Source organism: Ips typographus, linkage group LG11 (assembly GCF_016097725.1).
Source record: "Ips typographus isolate SLU linkage group LG11, UJ_Ityp_2.0, whole genome shotgun sequence".
In the NCBI taxonomy this organism is placed as follows: domain Eukaryota; kingdom Metazoa; phylum Arthropoda; class Insecta; order Coleoptera; family Curculionidae; genus Ips; species Ips typographus.
The window spans coordinates 6,009,364-6,034,082 of record NC_138432.1 but is presented as its reverse complement, the minus strand read 5'-3'; the positions used below and the strand labels follow the sequence as shown (position 1 = coordinate 6,034,082).

General features: G+C 34.5%; 5 protein-coding genes and 1 long non-coding RNA gene across 9 annotated transcripts in view; 4 read left to right on the top strand and 2 right to left on the bottom strand.

Annotated features, from left to right (window-relative positions):
- The window catches only part of Dop1R2 (dopamine receptor 2), a 52,782-nt gene extending 51,280 nt beyond the window's left edge, over window positions 1-1,502 (top strand). For both annotated transcript variants that reach the window (XM_081989431.1, XM_081989432.1), the window contains one exon: window positions 160-1,502. In XM_081989431.1, the coding sequence (XP_081845557.1) occupies window positions 160-249 (90 nt within the window). In that variant the 3' untranslated portion in view covers window positions 250-1,502. The remainder of the gene's footprint in view (window positions 1-159) is intronic.
- Window positions 1,503-1,654: 152 nt separating this feature from the next.
- On the bottom strand, window positions 1,655-4,056 carry LOC145735514 (centromere protein S-like). The gene is made up of 4 exons (XM_081989443.1): window positions 3,911-4,056; window positions 2,040-2,197; window positions 1,906-1,972; window positions 1,655-1,855 (listed from the first exon to the last, which is right to left on the bottom strand). The coding sequence occupies exons 1-4, from the start codon at window positions 3,923-3,925 to the stop codon at window positions 1,745-1,747; spliced, it is 351 nt and encodes a 116-aa protein (XP_081845569.1). The 5' UTR covers window positions 3,926-4,056; the 3' UTR covers window positions 1,655-1,744.
- An 822-nt stretch (window positions 4,057-4,878) lies between these two features.
- Window positions 4,879-14,108, bottom strand: LOC145735508 (uncharacterized). Its single transcript, XM_081989438.1, has 6 exons — window positions 13,989-14,108; window positions 13,722-13,931; window positions 13,500-13,670; window positions 5,329-5,455; window positions 5,109-5,278; window positions 4,879-5,026 (listed from the first exon to the last, which is right to left on the bottom strand). The coding sequence occupies exons 1-6, from the start codon at window positions 14,038-14,040 to the stop codon at window positions 4,923-4,925; spliced, it is 834 nt and encodes a 277-aa protein (XP_081845564.1). The 5' UTR covers window positions 14,041-14,108; the 3' UTR covers window positions 4,879-4,922.
- Window positions 5,800-13,471, top strand: oys (lysophospholipid acyltransferase 6). 3 transcript variants are annotated; one of them, XM_081989427.1, is made up of 5 exons: window positions 5,800-6,111; window positions 7,828-8,094; window positions 8,147-8,282; window positions 8,336-8,604; window positions 10,416-13,471. In XM_081989427.1, exons 2-5 carry the CDS (start codon window positions 7,961-7,963, stop codon window positions 11,353-11,355), a joined length of 1,479 nt encoding a protein of 492 aa, XP_081845553.1. In that variant the 5' UTR covers window positions 5,800-6,111; window positions 7,828-7,960; the 3' UTR covers window positions 11,356-13,471. The 3 variants fall into 3 exon arrangements, with proteins under 3 accessions (XP_081845553.1, XP_081845554.1, XP_081845555.1); XM_081989428.1 differs by lacking the exon at window positions 5,800-6,111 and adding an exon at window positions 6,390-6,800; XM_081989429.1 differs by lacking the exon at window positions 5,800-6,111 and adding an exon at window positions 7,194-7,672.
- Window positions 8,611-10,011, top strand: LOC145735516 (uncharacterized). The gene is made up of 2 exons (XR_014179697.1): window positions 8,611-9,348; window positions 9,420-10,011. It is a non-coding gene; the product is annotated as an uncharacterized LOC145735516 (long non-coding RNA).
- A 4,866-nt stretch (window positions 14,109-18,974) lies between the features above and the next one.
- Window positions 18,975-23,121, top strand: LOC145735506 (uncharacterized). The gene is made up of 5 exons (XM_081989433.1): window positions 18,975-19,208; window positions 19,266-21,667; window positions 21,732-21,895; window positions 21,951-22,196; window positions 22,255-23,121. Exons 2-5 carry the CDS (start codon window positions 21,494-21,496, stop codon window positions 22,973-22,975), a joined length of 1,305 nt encoding a protein of 434 aa, XP_081845559.1. The 5' UTR covers window positions 18,975-19,208; window positions 19,266-21,493; the 3' UTR covers window positions 22,976-23,121.
- The last annotated feature ends 1,598 nt before the right edge of the window (window positions 23,122-24,719 follow it).

Here is a 24,719-nt window from a genome sequence, read left to right as displayed (position 1 = left end):
TTAGAGTTGACCTTTTTGTTAAAGGTAATAACGTTGTGCATTTTCACCCTCTATTTTCTTTGTTAAAGTCACACGTTGATTAACCACAATACACATATCAAGTACCTCTTTCAACTAGCGTAGACTGGTTTCATGACTGGATAAAATGAATTTTTGCAGCACTTTAACGCCCACAATCAAGTGTTGGAAGCCACTCCCAGCACTTGCACCTATTCCTCAGTAGGACAACAAGAACTGCATCCATTATGACTTCACGGCAAACATCATCAGTCTTCTTCAGGAATGAATACAGCTGGAAGTCCTCCACATAGAGTGGTACATTCGTGTACACCTTCACCTAATTCTATAAGGTTCAAATAAGTGATTATGGTATAGTTACTTTTTTGATACTTACCTTTGTAATTATTGTACATAATTTTTTTGTGTACTCAGTGGGACTTGGTTAGTTGCTATTTGTCAGAGCAGAGGAAATAATGTATTTCTAAGAAAGATATTGTAAATGGTAAAAAGTCCACTAAGCTCCACATAGAGATAAATTATTGTAAAACCTAATGTAAATATCAAATTTATATTATGATTTAGGTATTTTATACAGGGTTGAACTCCACTTAAAAGATCACCAAATAATTTTTTGAGTTTCTATACACTCAACTACTTTCTCTGAACAATCCAAGCTCATTTTGTCTCATCAACTTGAAAAAACTTAACTGTTTGCACAGTAGACTGAATTCAATTAATCTGCTTATGTTTTTGCTTCACCCTGTATACAAATATATAGTCAGTATTTTAAAACTATTTGTAAAGTAGATTTGTTTATGAAATTTTATACGTTCTTAGCCCCACTTGGGACGTTATTTTGTATATAAACTTTTACATAAATAAACAAGTAAACGTCAATTTCCTTAGGATTGGTTAAACATATTTATGTACAGAGTGTTTTAAATTTAAGGGGAAAGACGCAAAGCCCTTATTGAACTGTCTATAGAACTAATTATTATAAGATTAGTTGTAGAAAATCATATAATTAAAACACATTTTCAGTTGCCTTTCATCACTAACAATCTTCTAGCTATAAAAACTTTTGTAAATATGTATCTACTTTTAAACTATTATTTTAATAATAAAAATGTTAATTTAGTAAGAGGTTGTATCAATAGTTGCAAAACCGCAAGGTTTTATTTCAGAAACGAGCTTAATATTCCAAAATACCCCACTTTTAAAGTGTCTAATCTTTTTAGTAATCCAAGAAGTATTTGGAGTTTTCAACTAGAAATTTCATTTTCCCTATCTGCAATCTGCAATACTGAAACTCGGATTCAGCAGTTTTATGGGAAACAGGACGATCGTCGACCGGAGACCAAAACTTTATAGTTAATTCAAAGTAACGATTTTCTGTCTTTTATTATGCTCGGGTAGATACTTTTAAATTTAGAACAATTTGTCGAATTTCCTTACTGCTTCTCGGACTCAATAGTCCAAGGTTTATTGAATATTCCCGATTTCTAGTGCATCGTAAATCAAATATTCCCCTTTTCAGATATCTGAAACTTTTGAAAAATACTTTTTCGTGCGTGTCTTTATCGCGATGGAAATAATTTTCCGCTGATGCTTTCGAAAATTGAGGTCAGGTAACCTTAATTAATCCTCTCCAACGTTCAACTCACAGACCTGTGAAATGGATTTTTTTATTCGACCTAAGTTTAAATCTATAATCACTTTGATGAGTTTCACATTATTTTAGTAATCATAAATCCTTTGTGCTGCTTGTAGATGCAGGTTTACTCTTCTTCTTTGTCTTAACTTCTGGGGATCCATTGGCCAGTATAAACTGCACTTTTTCATTAACAATTTTAACCTGAAAATAATAGTATAGTTAACTATTAAACTTCAAAATTAAATCCGTACCAATGAATCGTTTCTCCGGACCAACAATTTAACATCGTCGGTGGTGATGGTTGATCTTTTAGCGTGCCTGGAACAGAAAGAAATTGTTTGGAACGATTATTTTGACATGTGGTGTTAAATTGGGTTCGACTTACTTTTGGAAAGCTTCCAGATCGGCACCGTACAAACTTAATTTCTTGTAGGTCAATTCGGCTATTAGGTCCAAAGCTTTCGGATCGAATTTCATGCCCAAATGGTCGCCTACCTCGTTTGATATTTTTTTAGAGTAGGTATAAATATGCTGCTTTACGTTCTAGAAAATACTTACTAATTAGTACAGGAGTTAAATCTGTAAGTAGTTTTGACAGTAAAATAAGAGAAGAGTTATTGATGAAGAGTTTCCTAAAACTGGATCTTCAATATAAGGTATAAACAAAAAATTACTTATTTTTTCCTGGATTCCGGTTTTACACTTATCACTTTCCCAGAAACTCTTGGGTACCTTTTATGGAAAGTCACACATCTTCTGAATCATAAAACTGTTTAGCCTTATAAAATCATTAGAGCGTCATTTTAAACTTACCGCTTATCGTAAATAAAATCGTAAATAAAACCATTATAAAACAGACACGTATTGCCATCTCTACGTAGTTTGAGAAACAAGTTAAAATCAATGGGAATATAAGCAATCGCCTGTGGCGACCTCTCTAAGTATAACATTGCACTGTACCTCACATAAAAAAAATCTAAAACAGAATGCTGGCAAAGTTTTGGTGGATTTCTCCTGGGGAGGAAAATTTATCAACGGACAGACTAACTGGGAAAACTACCCACATAACTAATAAAGTATATTCATGTGAAAAATACATGCCAGGCATATGACTAGCGGCATATATGAATTTGAGAATATGCCTGGCATATACCCGGCTTCTGTACAAATTTAACTTTTTAAATATTCCAATAAGTATATGCCAGGGAATATCTGAGAAGTGAAAACTGGTCTCTATAGTATAGTTTGTTATAAATTGAAAACAGTTTCGTAAAATTGTTACAAGATATACCACACTATTTCAAACTGAATGATTAAATGAGAATAATGAAAATATAGTATAAACTATAAATGGATGTAAGAAAAGCAAAATATGAATATGTCTTATTTTAAAACCATACATTTTGTATACATACAAGAAGATTACAACCCGTAAACCAAACAAAAACTAAAAAATTGCTGGAATTACAAAAAAAAATACAAATTTGAAATTTCCGCCTACATCAATGTTATTTTTAGATTCCTGAGAAACATACTTGGCACATGAACTAAAGGGACAAAGTAATATGCCAGGCACGTATTGGAAACATACTTTCATATACTGGGCACATATCTGGCATATATTTGAGAATATACCCCTGTCTGAAAGTAACTGCCAGGCATATTCCAGGCATACAACTTTGCTATGTGGGTACCCCATAAGACACTATACTAAACTTTTGTATTTCAGTATGGATTGCACAACATTGCAAGTTTTTTCCATAAAAACTTTGTTTTGACAAATAAAAATACAACTTTGGGCTACATTTTAGAGTTGGAACGAATCACGCCTAGTTATCACAGGAACCAGAAGTTATGAGCTGCCAAATTGTGACAAAAAGACTATTTAAAGGTCAATAACTGGGTTATTTGTAATTTATTACAAAAAATTGTATTCAGGTAAAAGAAAGTCAAAATTAGGAGCTACATTTTGACGTTTGAACTACCCTCCCAGCTGTCATTGGGTTCAAGTTAAGAGCTGTCAAACTTCACCTTCCACTATTTCTAGTACAGTTACTCTCTTGTATTTCACATCAAATATCTCGGTTATTTGTAATTTTTGAAAGAAAATTGTATTGAGATAAAAGACAGCTGAAATTACGGGTTATATTTGACGTTTGAACGAACCTTCTAGCTGTCATACTAACCAAGTTATCATCACGTGTCAAACAAGAATTTAGACTTTACATATTCAAACAATACGTGAAAATCACTCACCTGTTCTGTATTCATTTTATAATCAAGTATTATTTCTTTCTCGGATTTCAATTTTCTACAGTTTCCTTGTCTTGTTCTGTTCTGTGTTTATTTACAGTCTGTCAAAGATAAGAAAACCCTTGACTTGTTTTTTAATTTTGTCCTACGTCTACTAGAAAACAGCTGATGATGACAGTTTGTTAAAGTCCCCTGTAAACAGATGATCAGATTTATGACGTCATGGTTACTTCGAAATCTCTTAAAATTGGAACTGTCAAGTATCAAAGTTAAATGTTATGTAAACTAGTACTATACTTGATACTTTTAATAATTAATCTTAACTCTAAATAATTATACTATTTTAGGTGAAAATTATTTACAATAACAACAATCTTGACACATGGTGAAAGCGCTTTGTATACTTTCCACGGTTCCGTTTTATTTTACTTTTTTCAAGGAATTTACAGTTAACATGAGATACTATGTATACAACTAACCGATCTGGCATTCAATGCCACATATTTTATCAAAAATAGAGCCCTAATAAGGTTACAGTGACGTCAAAACGATTAACCCTATACTACCCACTGTTTACCTTAGTTATGCAACCAAGTATACAAAACTAGATAGATTTTTCTTTTTGGTTGTAAGGTAAGTATGAATTAGTTATTCTTTACAAACTAATACAATTTCAAAAAGTTTACCATCACATAAAAGAGTGTATAACATATTCTAGCCACCCTTCTAACCCCAGAGTTACACCCCCAATTGAACTCGATTACCTCTCAATTTCCCCAATCGGATGATTTCGGCCTGGGGGGATGTATTCCATGCAATTAGAGCGTTATTAAGTAACTGTTAGAAAATGCAAGTGCCTATTTGGCACCCCTTGTTCGACTTGTCACTGTTTTAATTCCATTTACATCCCCCTTCAGTTCCCCCCTATTTCTGTGCACACCCTAGTCCAGTATTGGCAAGAAAATCTGAGATTCTTAAAAAAGTCTTATATTTCCGTTTTAAATCAAAGCCAAATTTACAAGCACCGAATAGAACTGCTCAAGTATTTAAAAAATAGTAATGAAAGGGTCTGGATGCGTTTGAACCACGAATTGTTGATGCCAGCTCTAGATATCCCAACTGCAAAAAAAAACAGGAATAATGTAACTACAAAACTACCACAAAACTTAAATAAACAGTGTATCATAGGAAAATCACTCACCTGCTTCCTGATAAACAGCTTCTATCCTCGTTGAATAATTAACTGAAGGAATTTGAAGCTCACAGCAAATGGGGAAACCATCCAGTAAACTATCGGCGTTAGCAAAAATTTCCACATCGTATAAGCCGTTGGTTTTTTTATGGTATCTGGTAGTTGCATTTTCTGCCTCACTAAACGGGGAACAACATGATTTTTTAATTTTTTGTATTACCTAGCTTACCTTTGATTAAAATAAAGCTTAATCACCGGTTTAGGGAAGATTTCTTCAACGTAGCAAAGTACTTTCGAATCAGTATCACTGCGGTAAAGAATTGGGGGGTATTTCAGCTCCATTCGTTTTTCTGGAACTTTATCAGTAAATATTAGTTACATTGTTGATGTATTGACTTTTTGTTCTTCATTAAAAATTGCTTTAAAACCGTTTAAGAGCAAAGTTGCATTAAGCGCGTTATTAAAGCGCGCATCTTTGTCCATGCAAAGATTTTTGTAAAATTACAAATTTCCAGTAAAAGCAATGTACAATACAGTGTAAATTAAGAAATATTGCCTAATATTAGCTTAATCAGGTGATTGCATTACGCATAAAGTATTATCGTGTAATTGCTACTAGAAAAGTGAAATTTCTGCCGCAGGCAAGCTCAGTTTTAATTAAACCGCGCTTTCATAAACATCATAAAATTTTTACACCACTCCGTTGGCTTTTACATCTCACGTTTTATCTTTGTTTGTTCAAATATACTAGAAAGAAATAAACACACTCTGCTGGACTTGTTTGGCTAGGCAACACACTTTACACCTTGTCAAAGTTGTCATTTGCAGGTTTGTTGACAGTGAAGCTTGACAGCTAATTAAACTTTTTTAGTTTTTAGCACGAAAATTACCGCTTTTAAAATCTCCTCTAATTAGAAAATTACAGTTTAATTAAAGTGTTTGTAGTGCTAAAAGTGCTCATAAAAGTTGGAAAATTGCGGTCAGTACTTCGTTGCTAACAATTTTCAAAAAGGTAGGTTAACCCAGGCCTAAAAGGTCACTAATTTTAGTACATAACAAAAGGGTTTGTTTACAAACTATAGGGCAAATCATCACATATTTACGTAAAACTGTTTAGTTTTACTGTTTTTTCCTCATTTAAAACCCTTTTGCTTGAAAAGCGACTCAGTAAAGTTTTAAATGTCACCAGCTGTAGTAAATTTTATGGGTATTGTACACAAAGACACTATTTGAGTAAGGTGTTGTATTTATTAATTAGTTCCTTTTACACTGGCACTATAAAAGAACAAAGTCAATCATGTTAGTACTGTTAGTTAATTCTAGCAAAGCCCCTGTTAAATTAGCAGTAATTATCATGATTCAACAGGACCTACTAACTGTCTACTTCCAGTTTGTAGTCACTTGAATATGCATGTGTTTATGTGATTTCAGAATTTTGAATAGCATTGACATCCTCCATGACCTTAACTTCCCATTATTTAAGTTCGTTTAGGTGTTATTTCAAAGGTGAAATTCCAATTCTATACTTTTCCAAGCTGGGTGTAAGTTTCCAGAAAATTGAGTCACTTATGACAAACCCAATTGATAAACTACTTTTAGATTGCCTGACTGTTTTCCAGAGTTATTTTAGGGAGTGAGGTAATTGAAAGAAATCAGGTTGTTTGTTAAATGTTAATTGAGTCAATGTTAAATGAATATCAGGTAAGATAAGACTAGTGAGTCACTATTTGTATTATTTTTAAATGTGTGATACTGTGCAGGTAATTTATTTATAAATATTTGTATTTTATGAATAACCAATATGATTTAAGTTGACTGGTACTTATACATATTTCAATTTTTAAGTAGGTATTTACAGTACTTCTACACAGCAGAGGTAACCACTTTCAATTTAATATACAGTTAACTGAACTCTGACGCTGGTTTAAAGGAGAAAAATTCAATTCTTAGTGAATTTTAGTTTTTAATTTATTTCAGCACTGCATAAACAATCAGAATGTAATTTTAAAATTTTATCAATCAGTTTTTTACCTCAGTTTTTCTTTCTTTAATGTTTACCCTTAGTAGTTAATTAATTTCATTTTGTACTACTTTATAGTCTTTATTTTAGAGTGGTTAACCAAAATAGTCAAATAATTTTTACATATAACATCTTTACATACTAATATTGACTACACTTCACAATCTAGCTAACCACTTTCTCCACAATTTAATTAAAACATACCACAAACAGCAGGAATTTAATTAATGATTCAGGTGAATAATAAAAATTCATTAGCATTACACCAATATTGAATTAATTTCCAGCTAGTTCAAGGTTAAGCAGGACACTGCTTAAATGAGTGAAACATCCTTGAAACTTCACCATGTTGATCTGTGCTGTCCTAGTTTCCATTTTTTCATTTGTGCAATTCAGTTTATTCTATTCAAGTCACTTAAAATAGTGAACTTACATATCCCTGTGATAATTATATTACCGGGTTAGAACTATAAAATTTATTCACATGTAGTATGTTTAAATAACGGTACTGTTGTATGTAATTATATCCTCTGGCTTTTATGAATGGTTTTAGGTGTGTGGTAACATTTTTTTGTATTATTGGCTTGGACTGAATCCAACGTTAATCTGTAATCGCGTTTATTCTGGTGTCACATCCATACCATTGCTCAACATTCACTTAACTTGGAACAAAACACTTTAGCTAATGGTTTTTGGTAATTGTTTTAGACAACATGAGTTGAACCAGTTAGTTGGATAAACTTTCCACCACAACTAGAGCTTCCACACAAAAACAACTTGATCAACATGATCATACTTTTATACCTTATTAAAAACGACTGATTTTACAACCATTACAAACATGACTGACTCTTTAGTGAATTACCGAGGCAGTAGATTGCTGGAAGGTCTCAGTGATTATACAAGTCTCAATGTGGACCAATTAAATTTTGTAGTTTCCCAACTGGTTGCTCTAGGATTAGCTGGTTTATACAGGTAAGTTTTTGCTTAAGTGACTGGTTTAAACTGAATCAAATCAATTTAAAAGGACTTCCCTGCATCCTGAAAAAGTCAATCCCAAAGTGAGACACATCTTTGGTTTACTTTTTGGATTATGGATGTCCTACTTTTGTTTCGGTTATCATGCAATCCATTTGGCAGGTCTTCCAGCTCTGTGTTATGTGGTAATAGTTTTTTTCAAATAAATCAAACTTAAGTTAATACAGTTGTTATGAAGGTTCTACAAACTCAAAGCCCTATGATAATGCATGTAGCTGTACTATTCACGGCTATGATGTATTTATCATTAGTCCATTTGCACAGACAGTTGTATGAAGATAGCTCCTATGGGATGGATATTAGTGGGGCTCTAATGGTCATAACGCAGAAAGTGAGCAGTTTGGCTTTCAGTTTACATGACGGCCTTGTTAAAGACAAGGAAAGCATGACGGAATCTCAAAAACAGTATGCTATCAACAAGATGCCTAGTTTATTGGAATTTTTTGGGTAAGTGGATCACATTTATAGCTTAAGAAGCATCCATCTATTTTTGTTATGTTGTAACTCACTAAAGTGCATCCTAAATTATTTTTAGTCGAGTGGCATTTATCGAACTTATTTTTGTAATGTCGATATTTTAGATGTTTTCAGAAGCGTGTTTTAGTGGGTTAATAATTGCTGGATGTATAAATTGCAACCATTGAGAATTGCATGTTTTCAATTATTTTAAAGTAGTCTCTGTTTAGTGACATTCCTTATTATGTGTGTTTATACACCGCCCTCTGTACAAGAAAGCCAAGAAGGTGCATGCCAAAAATTCCAATATGGCCGAAATATGGGATTGACAGTTTGCATTTGTTTGTATTGTGGAAATTGAGTTTTCGGATGATTAAATTAATTTTTAAAGTTTAAAGTCAAGACTTGGGATTACTTGCCAAAGTAATTTTTGTTTGCTATTATATATTGTTGTTTATATGTTTGTTGTTCTAGTGAAAGTGTAGTTTGTGTTCATTTTATTGTGTTATCACTATTGTTATTGTTCCTTCATTGTTCTATAATTTGTTGTTGGTTTTTTAACTTAAATTCTATTGCCTCTACAATATGCCGTCACACTTGTTGTTTGCCAAATTGTAAAAGCAATTTGGAGAAAGGCCCAAAAGTGTCCTTTCCTTTCCAAAAGACCCTGCTCGAACCCAACAGTGGTTGAAAGCTTTGAACGGGAATGATTTTACTCCAACACAATACTCAGTGGTAAGTACAATATGCTTTCTCATTCAGTAAACTTATTGCCTCTTACATACATAAGTGAGTTAAATTTTGAGGCCGCCTGCATTTTGAGAGCAACAAAGGTTTACTCTGAAGAAACAGGACAGCTTTTAGAAGTTTCATTGGCACATTTACATTTTAAAAGAAAGGTCTTGGTAATAATATAAAACCCATTTACCACTTTTGCTTACCTAGATTCAAGGATTTCCAAATTTTCTTTGAGCAGTTTTTACATTAGTTTGTTGTACTTTCCAAGACAAAGGGTTCTAACCAAACTTGCTTTGGCTGGACTTTATTGGATATAAAAAGCCATATCTATACATATCTGGATCAGGAATGAAGCGTTCTTTGATTTTTCACTCACAACTTCTAATCAACTACACGAAAAAATAAAAAAAAACATATTTTCTACTGCATCTCCATAGGTTTGTGTACAAAAAAAAATCCGATAACGCCGCCATTAAAATGACATTCTAGGCTTTCTTGTAAAGAAGGCGGTGGTTTATAACATCATACTACCAGCTATTGTCACTTTGACGGTTCAACTAATGTCAAGTTATTTTGACGTTTTTGTCAGTTTTGTAAATAAACAAAGCTTTCTGAAAAGTGTCTTACACTTTCCCAGAACTGTTTTAAATTGTCAGAGAACTCTAGTGTCATTTTGAACCTGCGTAGCCCCTACCTCTAGTTATAACCTAAAACTATAATCACTTTGAAAAACAATCAATATCACATTTAATCACCGGCATACGTTTTTTGCTGGTGATTGTGATGCAACAGTCCCGCATGTCACTGAACAGATTATAGAGAGTGTGTGTTTAAAATGGGTGTATATCAAAAATGAAATGGGAACTACAAAGGAATGGCCGCAAAGTAATGTACGTACAACTCCCCACTGAAATTTATGATTTAAATATCACAATTCCTAGGGTCAGTAATCAAAATTTAGCTTAATGGGGACTAGTTTACACAATGGAAACAAGTAGTCTAGTCTAATATTACCTCCATTCCAAGAGAACAAACTCACGAATTTAGATTCTTCTCTATTTCAGTTATAGCCTGATGTTTCCCTCACTAATGGCGGGACCAGTAATTTTCTACAAGGACTATATTGACTTCATCGAAGGTCGTTCACTCCCCCCTCATAAACATTCTCCCCAGTCTTCCAAACAAATCCTAATCCTTGAACCCAGCCCTACGAGGGCCGTATTCAAAAAAGTGATAACGGCCATTTTGTGCGCCCTTGTATTCGTTCTGTTCCTGCCTAAATTTCCAATCTCCAGAATTAAAGACGACGATTTCATCGGCGGCACAACGTTTAGCTACAAATTCTGGTACCTGATAGTTGCCACATCGCTGGTGAGAGCAAAGTATTATTTTGCCTGGACCCTTGCCGATGCCATTTGCAATAACGCTGGTTTAGGATGGGACGGTAGTTCGTGGAACCGGTTTTCGAATGTTAATATTTTCCAGTTTGAATTCGGGACTAATTTGAAAGAAAGTATCGACGGTTGGAATAAGGGAACCAACATGTGGTTGCGTTTTATTGTTTACAAAAGAATGCGGAAAAATTCTACTTTTGCTACGTTTGTTCTTAGCGCAATTTGGCACGGTTTCTATCCAGGATACTACCTCACATTTTTGAGTGGTGCCCTCTTTACTTTTGCCGCTAGAACTATCCGACGTCATCTACGACCGTACTTTTTAGCATCCAGCGAGTCGATGATAGTATACGATTTGATAACTTTCGCTATTACTAGATTCGTACTCGCGTATGTGACATTCCCGTTTGTTTTACTCGAATTTTGGGGCAGCGTTTTGGTTTACAGTAAACTATACTGGGTGTTCCACGTTTTGGCCAGTCTAGCTATTTGGGTTGTCCCTAAGGCGTTTCCAAAACTTAAATCGGGCGAAATGCCCCAGAAAAACGGTATTGCAATGGCGTTGAGCAAGGCGGGGCCTTATTCCGAAGCTGTTGGAAAAATTGACTGATTTTTTGAAATTAAATTTAGTATTCGATTGTTGTAGTTTGTTTTAAAGTGGGAGGAAACCTTCTCAATAAGTGCTTCAGCAGTTGGTAATACTGTCAAATAAGCTTTGTGTCATTATTATTATTTACTTCTGAAAGATAGTCAATCATTGTAGCAAATTCTTTCATTTTTCTTGCAGTTATCTGTTTAGTTAAATATAGTAATAGTTTTAGGGTTTTAATCCTACATTGGGCACTACTAAGCTGTTATAAAGTTGAATGTACAGGGTGGGCTAATAAGCGGTGCAAGCGGCTGTTTCTCAGAAACTATACATATACACCACACACCATACAAAAGAACACTTTTTGTCCTTACAAATTTAGTTTTCGGTCTTGCCGTTAAAAAGCGTTTTTATTCTAGATATCTGGAAAAAATTAAATGCAATGGAATTGCTTTATCATGGTGTAAAAACTGTAGTACTTCGAGATATCTTTGAAAAATCCTTAAAACAGTTCTATTTATTTTACAGGTAAATATTACATTACTGACTGATGTTACTATGTTTTTCAAATTGGGAAGTTCTTATTAAGTCAGAAAAGTAATGTTTACAATTATAGAAAAGTTTTTGACTGATATCTCGTGTTACAGAAGAGATATAATACTGCAGTTTTCACACCACGAGAGATAATCAGAGTCTTGAAAAGATAATAGAAACCCAGTTAGCAAAATTAGTGAGTGAGGTTGGACAGCTATGATAACTGTCTTAAAAATGATAAAGCATTAAAATATTCCTTAACGTGAGAATTGTCAAATTTGTCTCCATGCAGCTGTAAACAGGACTTAAGTGCAATTCTTCAAAGAAACAAATCTATTTGGAATTTTATACTTTTACCTCACTGCTGAGACATTTTTGACAGTATCCACGACAGTATGACCAAAGTATTAAAGTGTTCCTTAACGTCATAACTGTCAAATTTGGAACCATAAAGCTGCAAACACAACTTACAGTGCAATTCTTCAAAGAAACCTATCTATTTGGCTTTTAATACTTTCAGGTCACTAGTGCGTGAGTTTTGATAGCTTCGAAAACTGTCACATGACTCAAGCAAAGTACTAAAATATTCGTTAACGTCAGAACTGTCAAATTTGGCTCAATGGAGCTGTAAACACAATATACAATGCCCTCCACCAAAAAAAAAACGAAATTTCTTTTAAAACACCCTACAGAACAAAGAGTGCTTTTAAAATTCCGCGAAGTTTCTACGATCATCGGTTTTCAAGATATTTTATTACCTCCAAAGCAAACTTTGGACCGTCTTACCACCTTATATGAAGAGAAAGAAAAAAGTCTTCAGAGTTTTTGGACATTTTTTATTATACTTGTATAAAATCGTCCTGTGGTGGTGGATTTAGAAACATGAAAATATTTTCAGCAATTTTTCGTGGCTACATTTACTAAATATTTTTTCCCGAGGTTCTGTTATGTATAGTTTCTGAAGAATAGCCCACCTTGTACAGCGTACGCTAAAATTCAAGAACGTATATAGCAAGTATTAGTAGAGAAAATTAGCAGAAAATTAGAAATTCAAGAATAGTATCGTTGAATTGCCTTTCTCGGAAAACAAGCTCCGTTTTTAATTTTTGAATTTTAACAAGAGGATATGTTTGCCCCTATCTTGTGCTTTTAGCAACACATACATTTAGCACCTTGAAATCTACTAGAGCTTTCTAGAATACAAAAGCAATTCTTGAGAAGGTTTTCTCTTTGTTGACTAATAAAATACCGCTTTCTACTGTTTTATCAACTAATTAAATACTGCTTTTGCGTCAACGCCATCAATTACAATAAACTTGTGGCTTATTAAATATTGAATGAACGTATCAAAAGACATGTTTTTTCTAGTTACTAATCGAATCACAATTATCAACCAAATTCCGAATTTACTCATTTTTTATATACATTTATTCATCTTCTCTACGAGGTTTTTTTTAAGAGAATTCTACATGGACAACTGCCACAACTAGTTTTTGATACAATTGTGAGCTACATATATTTATATTTAGAAGAAAGATATTTATTGAACTAATTATAATGCTCTAAACTTGTTACGACACGGTAATAAAGATGCTTTAGTAAATTTAGTATTTTTTTATTTATCGACTTACCAAATATCAACATCTGCTTGGTTTGGGAGTCCTCATTATAGAGATTGGACAGGTCGCAAGTGTAATTTCCTGCCAATTCGGGACCGAGTTTGGTAATTTTTAAGGCTCGGTGTTTTTTAAGACGATCTGGGGATGCCTCGTAAGTTAAATCTAGCCGTCCTTTTAAAACCCCTGAAAACGTATTAATTTTTAATGAGTAAATAATACAACTGCTAAACTCACCTAGTGCTTGTGGTTGAATATCAATATAGGGAATCCACTGGTAAACTAGTTTTATTGGATCACCAAAAAACCATTTTACAACCAGCTCGTCATCACTGGAACTCTGTAGTGTATAATCACAATCTAATATAACAGGTGCATCCCTCAGTGACACTATTTCTGGCACTACCAACTTGGTAATTTGAACACATTGTATGATTAGTGTTAATGCTGTAAACAATTGAATGTATATTGTTGTTAAAATTGTATTCTAAAAGTTTTACGTACATGACAGCAGTATATAAATAGTTAAGGCAGAATTGGTAGAAGTTAACTTCATTACTAGAAACTACTTGTTGCACTGCAAGAGGACGCTGCACGTTAAGTTGGATAAAGCGTCGCGACGGCACTAAACTTTATAAGCACGCTCAACTGGACTTTCCAGAGATTTAACGCGCATGTTTCTTTGCGATTTGAATTTACAATTGAGATTTATGCCTAATTGGATCATTTTCACTCCAACTATTTCCATTTTACTTTTTTTTTTCATTTCATCAAAGCCGAATTGTTATTCTTTTTATGTTTTTCTCCTTCTAACAAAAACTACCACCTTATCTTCCGTTCATTCCGATGACTCTCTTGACAAACTCTCGTCGCGTCTGCGACCCTAATTACCAATTACCCTTCCTTCCCTTTGATCTAGGATCCTTTTGATCTAGAGCCGCCGATGGTGTTTTGTTTCCCGTTGCAGTCGAGTGATTCGCTTTTGTTTTTCCAGACCGAAGACGTCCTTCTGGATCCCGTTTATGGGTAATTAAAAAATGTCTGCTAAGCGTATTTATCAGGGATGGGTTGAAGTTATTAACCTCAGAATATATACGGAGAATTATACTAATCTGGAAGGACGTTACAACTGGAAAATTTGCATGGTTGCTATAGTTTAGGAAAAGCAACATGTTTCATGCATTTCATAAATTTAATTGCACTTTTAACCGATGAACTTGTATTGAAACAAGTAGTTACATTGTTGTCTAATGAAATGGTATAAGAGTTGTTAGACTGTTGCCTCACATCTCTTATCTCAATTCAGTAGACAAAGATAAAATAAGAATTATGTTTTATAACATGGTAGTACCAGTTATTATCTGTTTGAGGGTTCAGTAATGTCAGATTATTTTGACGTTTTTGTCAATTTCTAAAATAAGCAACCTAAGGGAACTCCGTAACGATGTAGGAAATAGAAAACGCATAGAAATAGACAAGAAAGAAAATTTCTACTCTCTAAGCTCTCTAATGATAGTTGTTGTGTAACATCTGGTGACATCTGTACTCAACTCTATGAGTTAAAAAGTAACTATCATTTCTGGCATCCAGTTGACTATACTGGAATGAAGGTTTTGTTCTTTGGTTATCAAGCCCTATAGCCTCTCTGATGAGCCGCAATACGGCGAAACCGGTCAGAGGATTGGGATTGATAAACAAAAAACAAAACCTCACCATTTTCATGCTACCAATTGTTATGCATTTTGTGAAGGAAGTAGGATGGGACTTTAGGATGTGTTGATGGAACTCATATAGCCATGACACCACCATTCCATCATGAACAGCTTACACCTAAAAAACAACAACTAATAGATGCATTAACACTTTAACTAAAAAGTCAAAAACAAAGAAAGGGGGGTGCAAACACAATCAATTGGTCCCCAACCCAACCTTATTGACACAATGTTGACACTGACGAGCATAAAGGTTAAAAAACGAAACATTTGAATTTTAGAAGACGACGGAAAAGAAAGATTGGTAAATACAAAATTTCATAGCCCCAAGAGAGATAAAATCATAGCAAGACCTCATTTGGTTTTTCTATTTTGCACAACCCGAATAATACGTTGAGTGCCGATCTTCGCCAATCGAAACGTAGAGAGTACCATATATTCCAATAGAGAAGGGTTTTCTATGACAGCAAAGAAATTTCCTTGCTATGCGTTAGAGAGTTCGCCTTCTGAAGAGTTATTAGTGTGAAAAGGAACAAAATACATTGACTTGTCATAGACTATTTTCAGAAGTAAAAAGTGGCTTGATTTAAATTTGCCAGAAACCTCTAGGGCCATTTTGAAAGTGCCAGAGGCCTATAGGATTATTGTCAAAGTTCCATAGGCTTTTAAATGCTACTGAGAACCTTCTTAAAAGTGCCAGAGACCTCTACAAGTGTCTTAAACCTTCCTAGGATTGTTTTAATTTGCCAGAGGTCTCTAGGACCATTTTGAAAGTTTCATAGACCTCTAAATGTTACTGAGAACCTTCTAAAAAGTAGAAGAGATACGTTCTATATGTTTGTTGAGACGCGTTACTCATTTTTTTGTTGCTAGTTGGGTCTTCTGTTTCACCACACAAAAAATGATTTTTTTTGGTGTAATGGAATTTTGCACTATTTTCAAAATTAAAGAAGGTGCGAGAAAGTGATAGAGTAAAATTCCATTTTCTCTACAAATAAGCTTAAACCTTCTTAGAATTGTTTTAATTTGCCAGAGATCTTTAGGGCTATTTTGAAAGTTTCATAGACCTCTAAATGCTATTGAGAAAGCTTGAAACTCTGTTTGTGTCTGAAATTTCTGGATATGTAACATATCTGTAATCGGCAAAATGTGTATACATATGCCTTTTATAACCGGCTTCCTTTGACATTACATCTGAATGGGTAATGGGCGGTATGCATTATAACTAAAAAAGCCACTCACCAGATATTTCTCTGCAAAATCTTTATGGCAAAGGCCTAATTAAGGAAAAATCGTATGCAACACACGAGCGGTCGCTTTTTCTTTTGAGCGCGCTCCCCTTGTCGGTACAGGATCAAAGGATTGGAAAAACAAAAGAAAGTCATTTGGAGAAGTAAAGTGTTGGATGGTAAAAGTATTCGCGAGATGGGCGTGTTTTAGGAATTACGTTGAAGTTTCACACTGAATATGAAATATGAAGTTCACAATTTTCAACCGTAAAAGGTTTATTCCATATATTTTTTAAAAAGAGATTATTGATGGGTTATTTGTGTCAAAGTCACACCCTCCAACAATAACTATATACAAATTTTGGGCTTGAAAAACTACTAACACTACTATCATATTTATTTAATTCTTCTAGAGTTCCCACAACCCAAACCAGAAAATCCATATTTCAGGCGACCAGTTTTTTTTCAGCTTTTTATAAATCCGCCCCCTCAAGCTTAATTATGAAATTCCTTGACTTGCTACCACCTTGAAGTGTATTCGTTTTTGATACACCGCCCAACTAGTGAAACAACACTTTGTAACTGATGTGTATTTGTTATATACCAGTACGTTACTCAAAAGAAATATATTATATTCAAATAACCTAACCTAACACGAAAAAATTTAAAAATTTTTATATAGTTAATTCCAAATCTGTTTCTATACAATTTACCGTCCAACTTCATTTTTTCAGTAATTTATGAGATCAAAATGCACCTGTTCGGGTCCAATGTAGCCTACCCCAAACTACAAGGGCTGCGTCTTTTAATTTTTTTTTGGCCTCAATAGGACCCTTTATTAATCACCCCCTTAAAAAATCTTCAAGGTCAGATTTTCAAGGGATTTTAAATTTAATCAGGCCCGGTAACGGTATATCTTGTAGCCCTTTTTATTAAGCTTCCTTCCTATTCGTGTCACACCTATTTACACTTTAGAGAAGATATTCACCGTTATGTCCGTTATTACTGTACCTTTTTTTCAACCCTTTTATTTAGTTATTTACTAATGTCTGGAAATTTCTTCAATTTCAAGATTCTGCTTAATTACGCACTCTAAATGTTCACAATGATCTTTTTGTGGGTCTGAAGATCAAGGTCGTTCCCACCCTTATCGTTTTTAGGGGTCGGTCACGAGAGAGTGGTCTCGAAGAAGAAATCGAAAATAAAAGTCGGCTAATTACAAAAGGAAAGGGAATATGGTAACTTTACCATGATAAATCTCGAGGGTTGATGGTAAAGGGCTGTCCAGGTACTGGTAGGCCACACGAGTCACACGCTTATTTTCTTCCTTGGCTGAGTCGGGTTTGATATTTGAATGGAAGTTTAAATGGGTTTGATTTAGTGCTTATATGGCCCTTGCTTGCATTGAAGCTTGGAAAAATAAAATAACTACTTATACTATTACTGAGTATAATTTTTCAATTTGGTTTAATGAAACGAAACGTATTGTAATGGAAATCACATTGCTGCACTTTCAATTGTTGTAGAATCAGGTAACCAACACTATATAGTTAATTTGATGTACAACCATTGTGTCTTATATCGGAAGTGGTCTCAGTCAGCTTATATGGATGTGAAGCTTAAAAATATGAAGTATGAACTCAATCTATTTTACTATCAACAAACTTTTTTGAAGATGAAGGATAGTTGAAACATGTAAAACCCTCTTAGAAAATGCATTTACTGTAAACCTTAGAATGAACCAAATCATCTGAAATGTGTAACTGCCGAAGACAGCAAATAATAAAAAAACACAAAATAATTCCCGTAAGAGGATTCCCGGAATTTGGAATTGGAGAACAAAAATACTCTAGTCTGGAGTAAACTTAAGATTGCTTGGGAAACTTGTAAAATCGTTTATTAAGGAAGAAAGGGAAAGTTTCTACTGGTCTTTGAAAGGATGAAAATCCTAAAACATAAGCATATCTTTCTATTCGAAATATCTTCCTTAGGAAAGGTGTACGCTAATACAATCTTGTAGAGAATGAAATTCTGTACAACTTTCCTTCTTTACACTTTGGTGGTTTTAAAACTTGTTTAGGGGCATCTACAGCACTTTTTTGTGACTTGACACAATTTTAAGGGAATATCTCCTTTAGGATACCCCGTAAGGCAAAACAATGTTGTAAAGCATGAAATTTTCTACAACTTTTTCCTGTTGCACTTTTTTCATGTTTTTGCAATTAACCGCCCTAATTGCTTAGGGTTCTTTAATTCACTTTCTTGCGTTTTGACACAGTTTTAAGGAAACATCTCCTTTAGAGCACAAGCACCTTAATGCAGTCTTATAGAGGATGAAAGAAATTCTGTACAACTTTCTCTTTTTACACTTTTTTGATATTTCTTCAAATAACCGAGTTACGCTGGGTTGAACTTGTTTAGAGTCTTAGCATTTTTTGTGCTTTGAGGGAATAAACCTTTAAGGCATAAGCACCCTAATGCAATCTTGTAGAAGATGTAATTCCTTACAATTTTCCTTTTTTACAATTTTTTGATTTCTTCCAGATAACTGAGTTACTTAAAGCAAATACTTGTGTATAGAGCTTCTACATCCTACTAGAGATTTGGGTCAAAATTACTGTCGCCTCCTTGTAGACATATTTTGAAAAATTTGAACTGTCACACGCTTCCTTTTAAACTGTAATAAATCCCCGTAAAATGAGTTCTATGATTACACAAATTTTTACCCAGTTAAGCTTAACCAAACGGGGAAATGAATAAAAGCCTTAAGTCGACAGCATCAGGTAAAAACGTGTGACTTGCCACCCTTCCGCATAATAAAGCATTCCCATATTTATAAGGGTATCGGCGTTTAAATGAAATATGTAGACCGGAAAGAATAACGAAGGGGGCAACAAAATAGATTCCACCTGTATATGGTGGTACTGTATGGGAACTTCCGATTGGGATAGTCGCACGCTGACACGCTTCGACACACGATATGCCCGGTCCATTTTATATGGTCACTATAATGAAATTGCATGTTTTTACACACAAACTGTATATGAGTAAAATGTGATGGAATTAGGGTGAAGTCCGAAGTTTCATCATGGTCACGAAGCGTGTGCATTCCCCCTTTGACGGTTTTGCTATTTTATTTTCCCACGTATACCCTACAGGACCGGTTTTTTTCTTTCTAGTTCGGTTATTAAAGGATTTCTTTCTTAAAACAAATGAGCACTTTATAACAAAAAAAGTATCTCAAATCCAGCACCAGCAATTATTTCCCACAATATCTACAAAAGTGCCCTTACAAAAAAAGCAAACAAACTCTAGTTTATTCAACAATTACAAAGAGGAAGCAAAAAATCAGTTAGCAAATATTGATAGTAACTACTACAAAACAAACACTCGGTGTGGTAAAACCCCGATTGAGTCCCATTAGGAGCCAAATCTGTAAATATATTGAGCAAACTACGCCGGATTGTGTTTTTCAGTCTATTGATAAACCAGTGGCAGAACCATCCTCCGAATATATTGAGCTTGTTTACTAGCATAATCCCTAAAACCTGCGGCAGTATAGTGTGCAAATTCTAGTGCAATTTTAAAATTTGTGATTTAAAAAAAAGACAAATATGTCTACGCCACTGGTACAACGAAGATCTTTTAGGTCTCCCGACCAAAATCTTAGGCGTGTGTCTTAGAGCGGATGTGGCCAAAAAATGAAATAGTTCCCATAATGGCCTTGTTTGCACTCACTTAAGTGGAGGGAGGCAGTGAGAAAAAGTGATAATATAAGGACAAGTCTTTACAAGGAGCAGAAGAAGGCAGGTATCTCTTTAATATATGGGAAAAAGAATGGTCGACGATGATGTACCTGATATCTCAGCGGAAGGAGTGCTTGGTTCTTTGTTTGTTACTGACGAGGATGATACAATGAAAGAGGAAGCGATCATTAATTTTGTTTTTTTTTCACATGTTGATCAAAGGGTGAGAATTTGAACATGAGAAATAATGGTTTTGCATTTGTACCAATACAGTATAAATTATCAAAAATAAAGAGTTAACAGAGCTTTGGTTAAGATTATTTTGGTTTTCTTACTTACAAACCTGACTTTTGTTTCTAAATCTCTCAGATGATGAAGAGAAGAAGAAAATTATTCCTCCTTTTCCTCCGGATGTCCAGAGGAGAAAGAAAAAACAATTAATGCTCAGCCTATTTCTGTGTAGGGACACAAAAAAGAAACTTAATTAATCTCGAAATCGGTAAGAGATAGTAAGTCAACAGTTAACCAAAATAAAAACTTATTTAGATATTCTGTGCGCCACTGATAATTTTCATAAAAACAACACATCAAATTTTATCTGGGTTTCTCAATCAATCGGCAACAAAAAGCGTCTCATTCAGGTCTAATTTACCCTTCGTATATGCATTCAGCGAAGTACAGTTACCATACCTGTTACAACCCTGTACGTGGGAACTGCTCGCACGTCTTGGGTCAATGTATGGGCATTTTTTCTCACGGGGCGCCTTATACCATCATATACCAGGGAGACACCAGATATTACCACTCTAAACTCCTGTTCAAACCATCAAAGTGTTATAATGCGTTATAAGTTGGAAATAATTACTTCACAAAGAATAGCATACTGAACTACTAAGTCGCATGTCAAAGGGAATAGCATGTGTAATAAACTAATCAAAAGGCACATTAATAAGAATTTGTAATGTGTTCCCACTTTTGGTAGTGTCCCGGTATACCTGAGCCAAAAAGGCACTATTTCATTATGTAAGAGAGAGACGAAGAATACCAGCACAGGGGTAGGGGTAGGTTCCCACGCTGTATCGGAATGTATATCGGAAGTTTTCGAAAATGGGACGTCATTTGAACATTTCGGGTCAAGTGACCAATATCAGGATGATGGTGAAGTGAATTAATGTTTCGTGGTTGCGATGGTGTTCTAGTGACAAAATTGTGTTAATTTAAAGTGCGTGTACTAGTTGACAAAGTTTTGGAATACTAAATACATTACCGATCAACATACACAAACATTTTGAGTGAAAAAATCCTGGAAACAATAAGACGTTATGCCTATAAGTGACGAGGAATCGGAAACAATGCAAGAAGCGCAAGTTTCCAACATGTCAAAAGCTGAATTAAGAAAAACCCACAAACCAATAATGGAAAAACGCCGGAGAGCCAGAATCAACAATTGTCTCAACGAAATTAAGAATCTAATTCTGGAGGCTATGAACAAAGACGTGAGTATCATTCTATTATTTTTTTCTTCAAGTTTGCAATTGCTAATTACTGAACTTTGCGTAGCCCGCCCGTCATACTAAACTAGAAAAAGCCGATATCTTGGAAATGGCTGTGAAACACCTTCAAAGCGTTCAGAGACAGCAACTGGCCATAGCTATGGCTACTGATCCTTCAGCTATCCGGAAGTTCAAAAGCGGTTTCAATGACTGCGCTTCTGAAATTGATAGGTTGGTTAACACGATTTTAAGTAACTTTAGCATTTAATATTGTTTTGTTGCGTAGGTTTATCACAAAATCAGATACCCCTTCAGACAGTGCCATCAGAAACCGAGTTTCCAACCATCTGCAGAAGTGTATAAATGGTTTAGAGCAGGTTGCCCATTTTTCAGTACCGTCAGTGCCTTTTATGTCTGGAAGTTCACTCTTCAACTCATCAAATCCTAATGGAAGTGAGTTGTCTGGCACTGGAGACCAAAACAACAACCCTAAAATTCAGTTACCTCAAGGGATTCAACTAATACCCAGCAGGTAGTACAATTCAGTTTTTTAGTTAATAACTTATAATAATTAACAAATCAATTTCCAGACTGCCTACAGGTGAATTGGCCTTGCTAGTTCCTAATTCATCAAGTCTTTCCTCTTATTTCCCCTCTCACAACCCTATTCCACAACGTCCAAGCGCTTTTGCCACAGTAACCTCACATCAAAATAGTAGTGACCCACCAAAAATTTTGAGTCCACCCCTGAGCCCTGTGGAACAATCCCGGGAGTCCCCGAAAGGGTTCCGGCCTTTGCAACCTACCATAGCCAAGCCGAAAGCGTCATACCCTGGTGAAGACCATCAAGTACCACAAATCAGCTCAACAGTGATGGAAGTGAAAACTATGAAGTTTCCAATTCATAGAGTATTGGAATCAAGAAAAGTTGTAGAACACCCCAGCGTAATTAGGAAGTTATCAGAGCCTCTGTGTGTGATAACTAACCAAGGGGAACGTTTCAAACAAGCTCAACAGAAAGAAGAATCCAGTCTTTTGGAAGAAAACCAGCTCTATTCCTCCAGAGGCATTAAGCGGGACTATATGGAGATGCTACAAAGCCAATCTTCAGTCAGTGAAGGCTTTGCTAAACCAAACAAGCTTATTAAAATTGCACATTCTGAATCTTCTTCATCTATGGGAAATTTTAGTGGAATTCCTTTGCTGGCTATAGCAGAACGTCAAGAAGAACCTTCTAGAGTTGAGGGTATTCGTGAAGTTCCTAGGGGAGATAATAACAATCCCCAAGGAGACATGTGGAGACCTTGGTAGTGACAAGTTTTGCTCAATCACCTGAACGAAAGCTTTAAGTAAATTTCCCATTATAGTTAAAATGGTTATAGTTGTTAAGTTCCTAGCAAACTAGTTTTTAGTTTACCACTATTGATTAATCTTGTACGACAAGTTTAATATATTATTTTATTACAAATCTCGCATGATTAAACTCACAAACCACACTGCATATTAAATTAATTCAGAGAAGAGTTGTCTCTGATTTAATAAAAATACGCAAGAATGAGAAATAAAATTGAATAAAAAATGCAACGTTCCTCAATCGAATTAGGACCACCCCATCGGGAAGTTCAAAAACCAATTCCGGAGTTAGTTAGGACTTAATTTGCCGACGTGATAACCACTTCACCACCACTTTGCATTTATTTACAAGGTAATGGGTGCATTTATTGAAGCGAAAAATGCGATTTTTATTAAGAAAGTCTCACCAATCAGATATAAAGAGTTTTAGAGAGTTTCTAATATCCGGTATAAATTCTGTTTTTCAATTTCTGATAAAAAGTTTAACGTAGGTTGAAATTCTTCCTATAATTATTGTTATAGTCAATTTTCAGTATTTGCTATTTATAACTGATAACAACCATAAAATAATGTTTAGTTTTAAATGTGTAAGCATACAAATGTTTTGGAAAATTAGCTTATAAAAGTGAGAATTACCTCCCCATTAAAAGGGGTTTATCTTATAAAAATATGATCTCTCTGACATTCATCAGCATGATGGGTGCCTTTTGAAGACATATTCGTCTTGATCTGCTCAAACTGGTATCATTTTTCTTGCAATATACTTGCACTGCATCACATAACAAAATATTGAGTGTGAGAATATCTAAACTACACTTTCAGATTATCGATAATTGTATTCTAGTTTATAGAGGCTGTTTATTGTCTTCTTTGGTTCCCTTATTGTTAGCTCCTATACCCCCTCAATTTTACCTAATAAACTTTTATCCCTGTAGATATCAATAATAATGAACCTCTAAGTTTGTTATAATATCTGGTCTGTCAGAGATTGGCATTCAGTTTGATTAGAGAACTGATGCTTTACTTTACAGCGAAATATTTCGACATCCTACATGATTGGTGTATTACTAGAACAAGCTCAGGTTTATCATTAAGTTTCAATCATTATTAGTTCTAAATTTTAGAATTACATCTCATCTTTTCGGCATTACTTTAGACAAGAGGTTCCCTAAGATTTTTTCTCATACACCACCTTATACATTTTTCTAGTTTCGGTGGACACCCTAAAGCTACATTTACTTTTCCCAAGACTCAACAAAAAATGGGAAGATTAAATCTTGCAATGTGTTGCGGTTCCAACCACGAATTAATAGTTTTCGAAAAAAAGTTAAAATTAATTGATTAATATGGTTAATTAACTAATTGATTGTTCTGTGAATGGATGTCAAGTAAAGGAGGCCAATCAAAAAAGTGATTCCATCCAACTTTACTTTTTTGACTTCTACTCACAGCACAAGAAACTAATACAATCCCACTTATAATAAAGCTGTTAAAATATAATAGCTATTTATGTAACCAGTTACACAATAAGACATTTTCGAAACGTGTTGCATACATAATTTTTTCTAATTGTGACCAAAAAGCGGTAAAAACCATCTTTTAAAGTGATTTAACACAGATATTCACTTTCATAGCACCTTGTATAAACAGTGACAACGACATGATGTCGCCCATATGTTTCTAAGGAAATGCATAAAAACAG

Bases quoted from the DNA above. Each gene is read 5' to 3' on its own strand.
- oys (XM_081989427.1), top strand. From the start codon at position 7,961: ATGACTGACTCTTTAGTGAATTACCGAGGCAGTAGATTGCTGGAAGGT. The intron at 8,095-8,146 runs GTAAGTTTTTGC...TCAATTTAAAAG, and splicing joins GGATTAGCTGGTTTATACAG to GACTTCCCTGCATCCTGAAA. The intron at 8,605-10,415 runs GTAAGTGGATCA...TCTCTATTTCAG, and splicing joins AGTTTATTGGAATTTTTTGG to TTATAGCCTGATGTTTCCCT.
- LOC145735514 (XM_081989443.1), bottom strand. The intron at 1,973-2,039 runs GTAAGTCGAACC...TTTCTGTTCCAG, and splicing joins GATCTGGAAGCTTTCCAAAA to GCACGCTAAAAGATCAACCA. The intron at 1,856-1,905 runs GTACGGATTTAA...TATTATTTTCAG, and splicing joins TCCGGAGAAACGATTCATTG to GTTAAAATTGTTAATGAAAA.
- LOC145735506 (XM_081989433.1), top strand. From the start codon at position 21,494: ATGCCTATAAGTGACGAGGAATCGGAAACAATGCAAGAAGCGCAAGTT. The intron at 21,668-21,731 runs GTGAGTATCATT...AACTTTGCGTAG, and splicing joins TGGAGGCTATGAACAAAGAC to CCCGCCCGTCATACTAAACT. The intron at 22,197-22,254 runs GTAGTACAATTC...ATCAATTTCCAG, and splicing joins ATTCAACTAATACCCAGCAG to ACTGCCTACAGGTGAATTGG.
- LOC145735508 (XM_081989438.1), bottom strand. From the start codon at position 14,040: ATGAAGTTAACTTCTACCAATTCTGCCTTAACTATTTATATACTGCTG. The intron at 13,932-13,988 runs GTACGTAAAACT...AATTGTTTACAG, and splicing joins TATTTATATACTGCTGTCAT to CATTAACACTAATCATACAA. The intron at 13,671-13,721 runs GTGAGTTTAGCA...ATACGTTTTCAG, and splicing joins TATTCAACCACAAGCACTAG to GGGTTTTAAAAGGACGGCTA.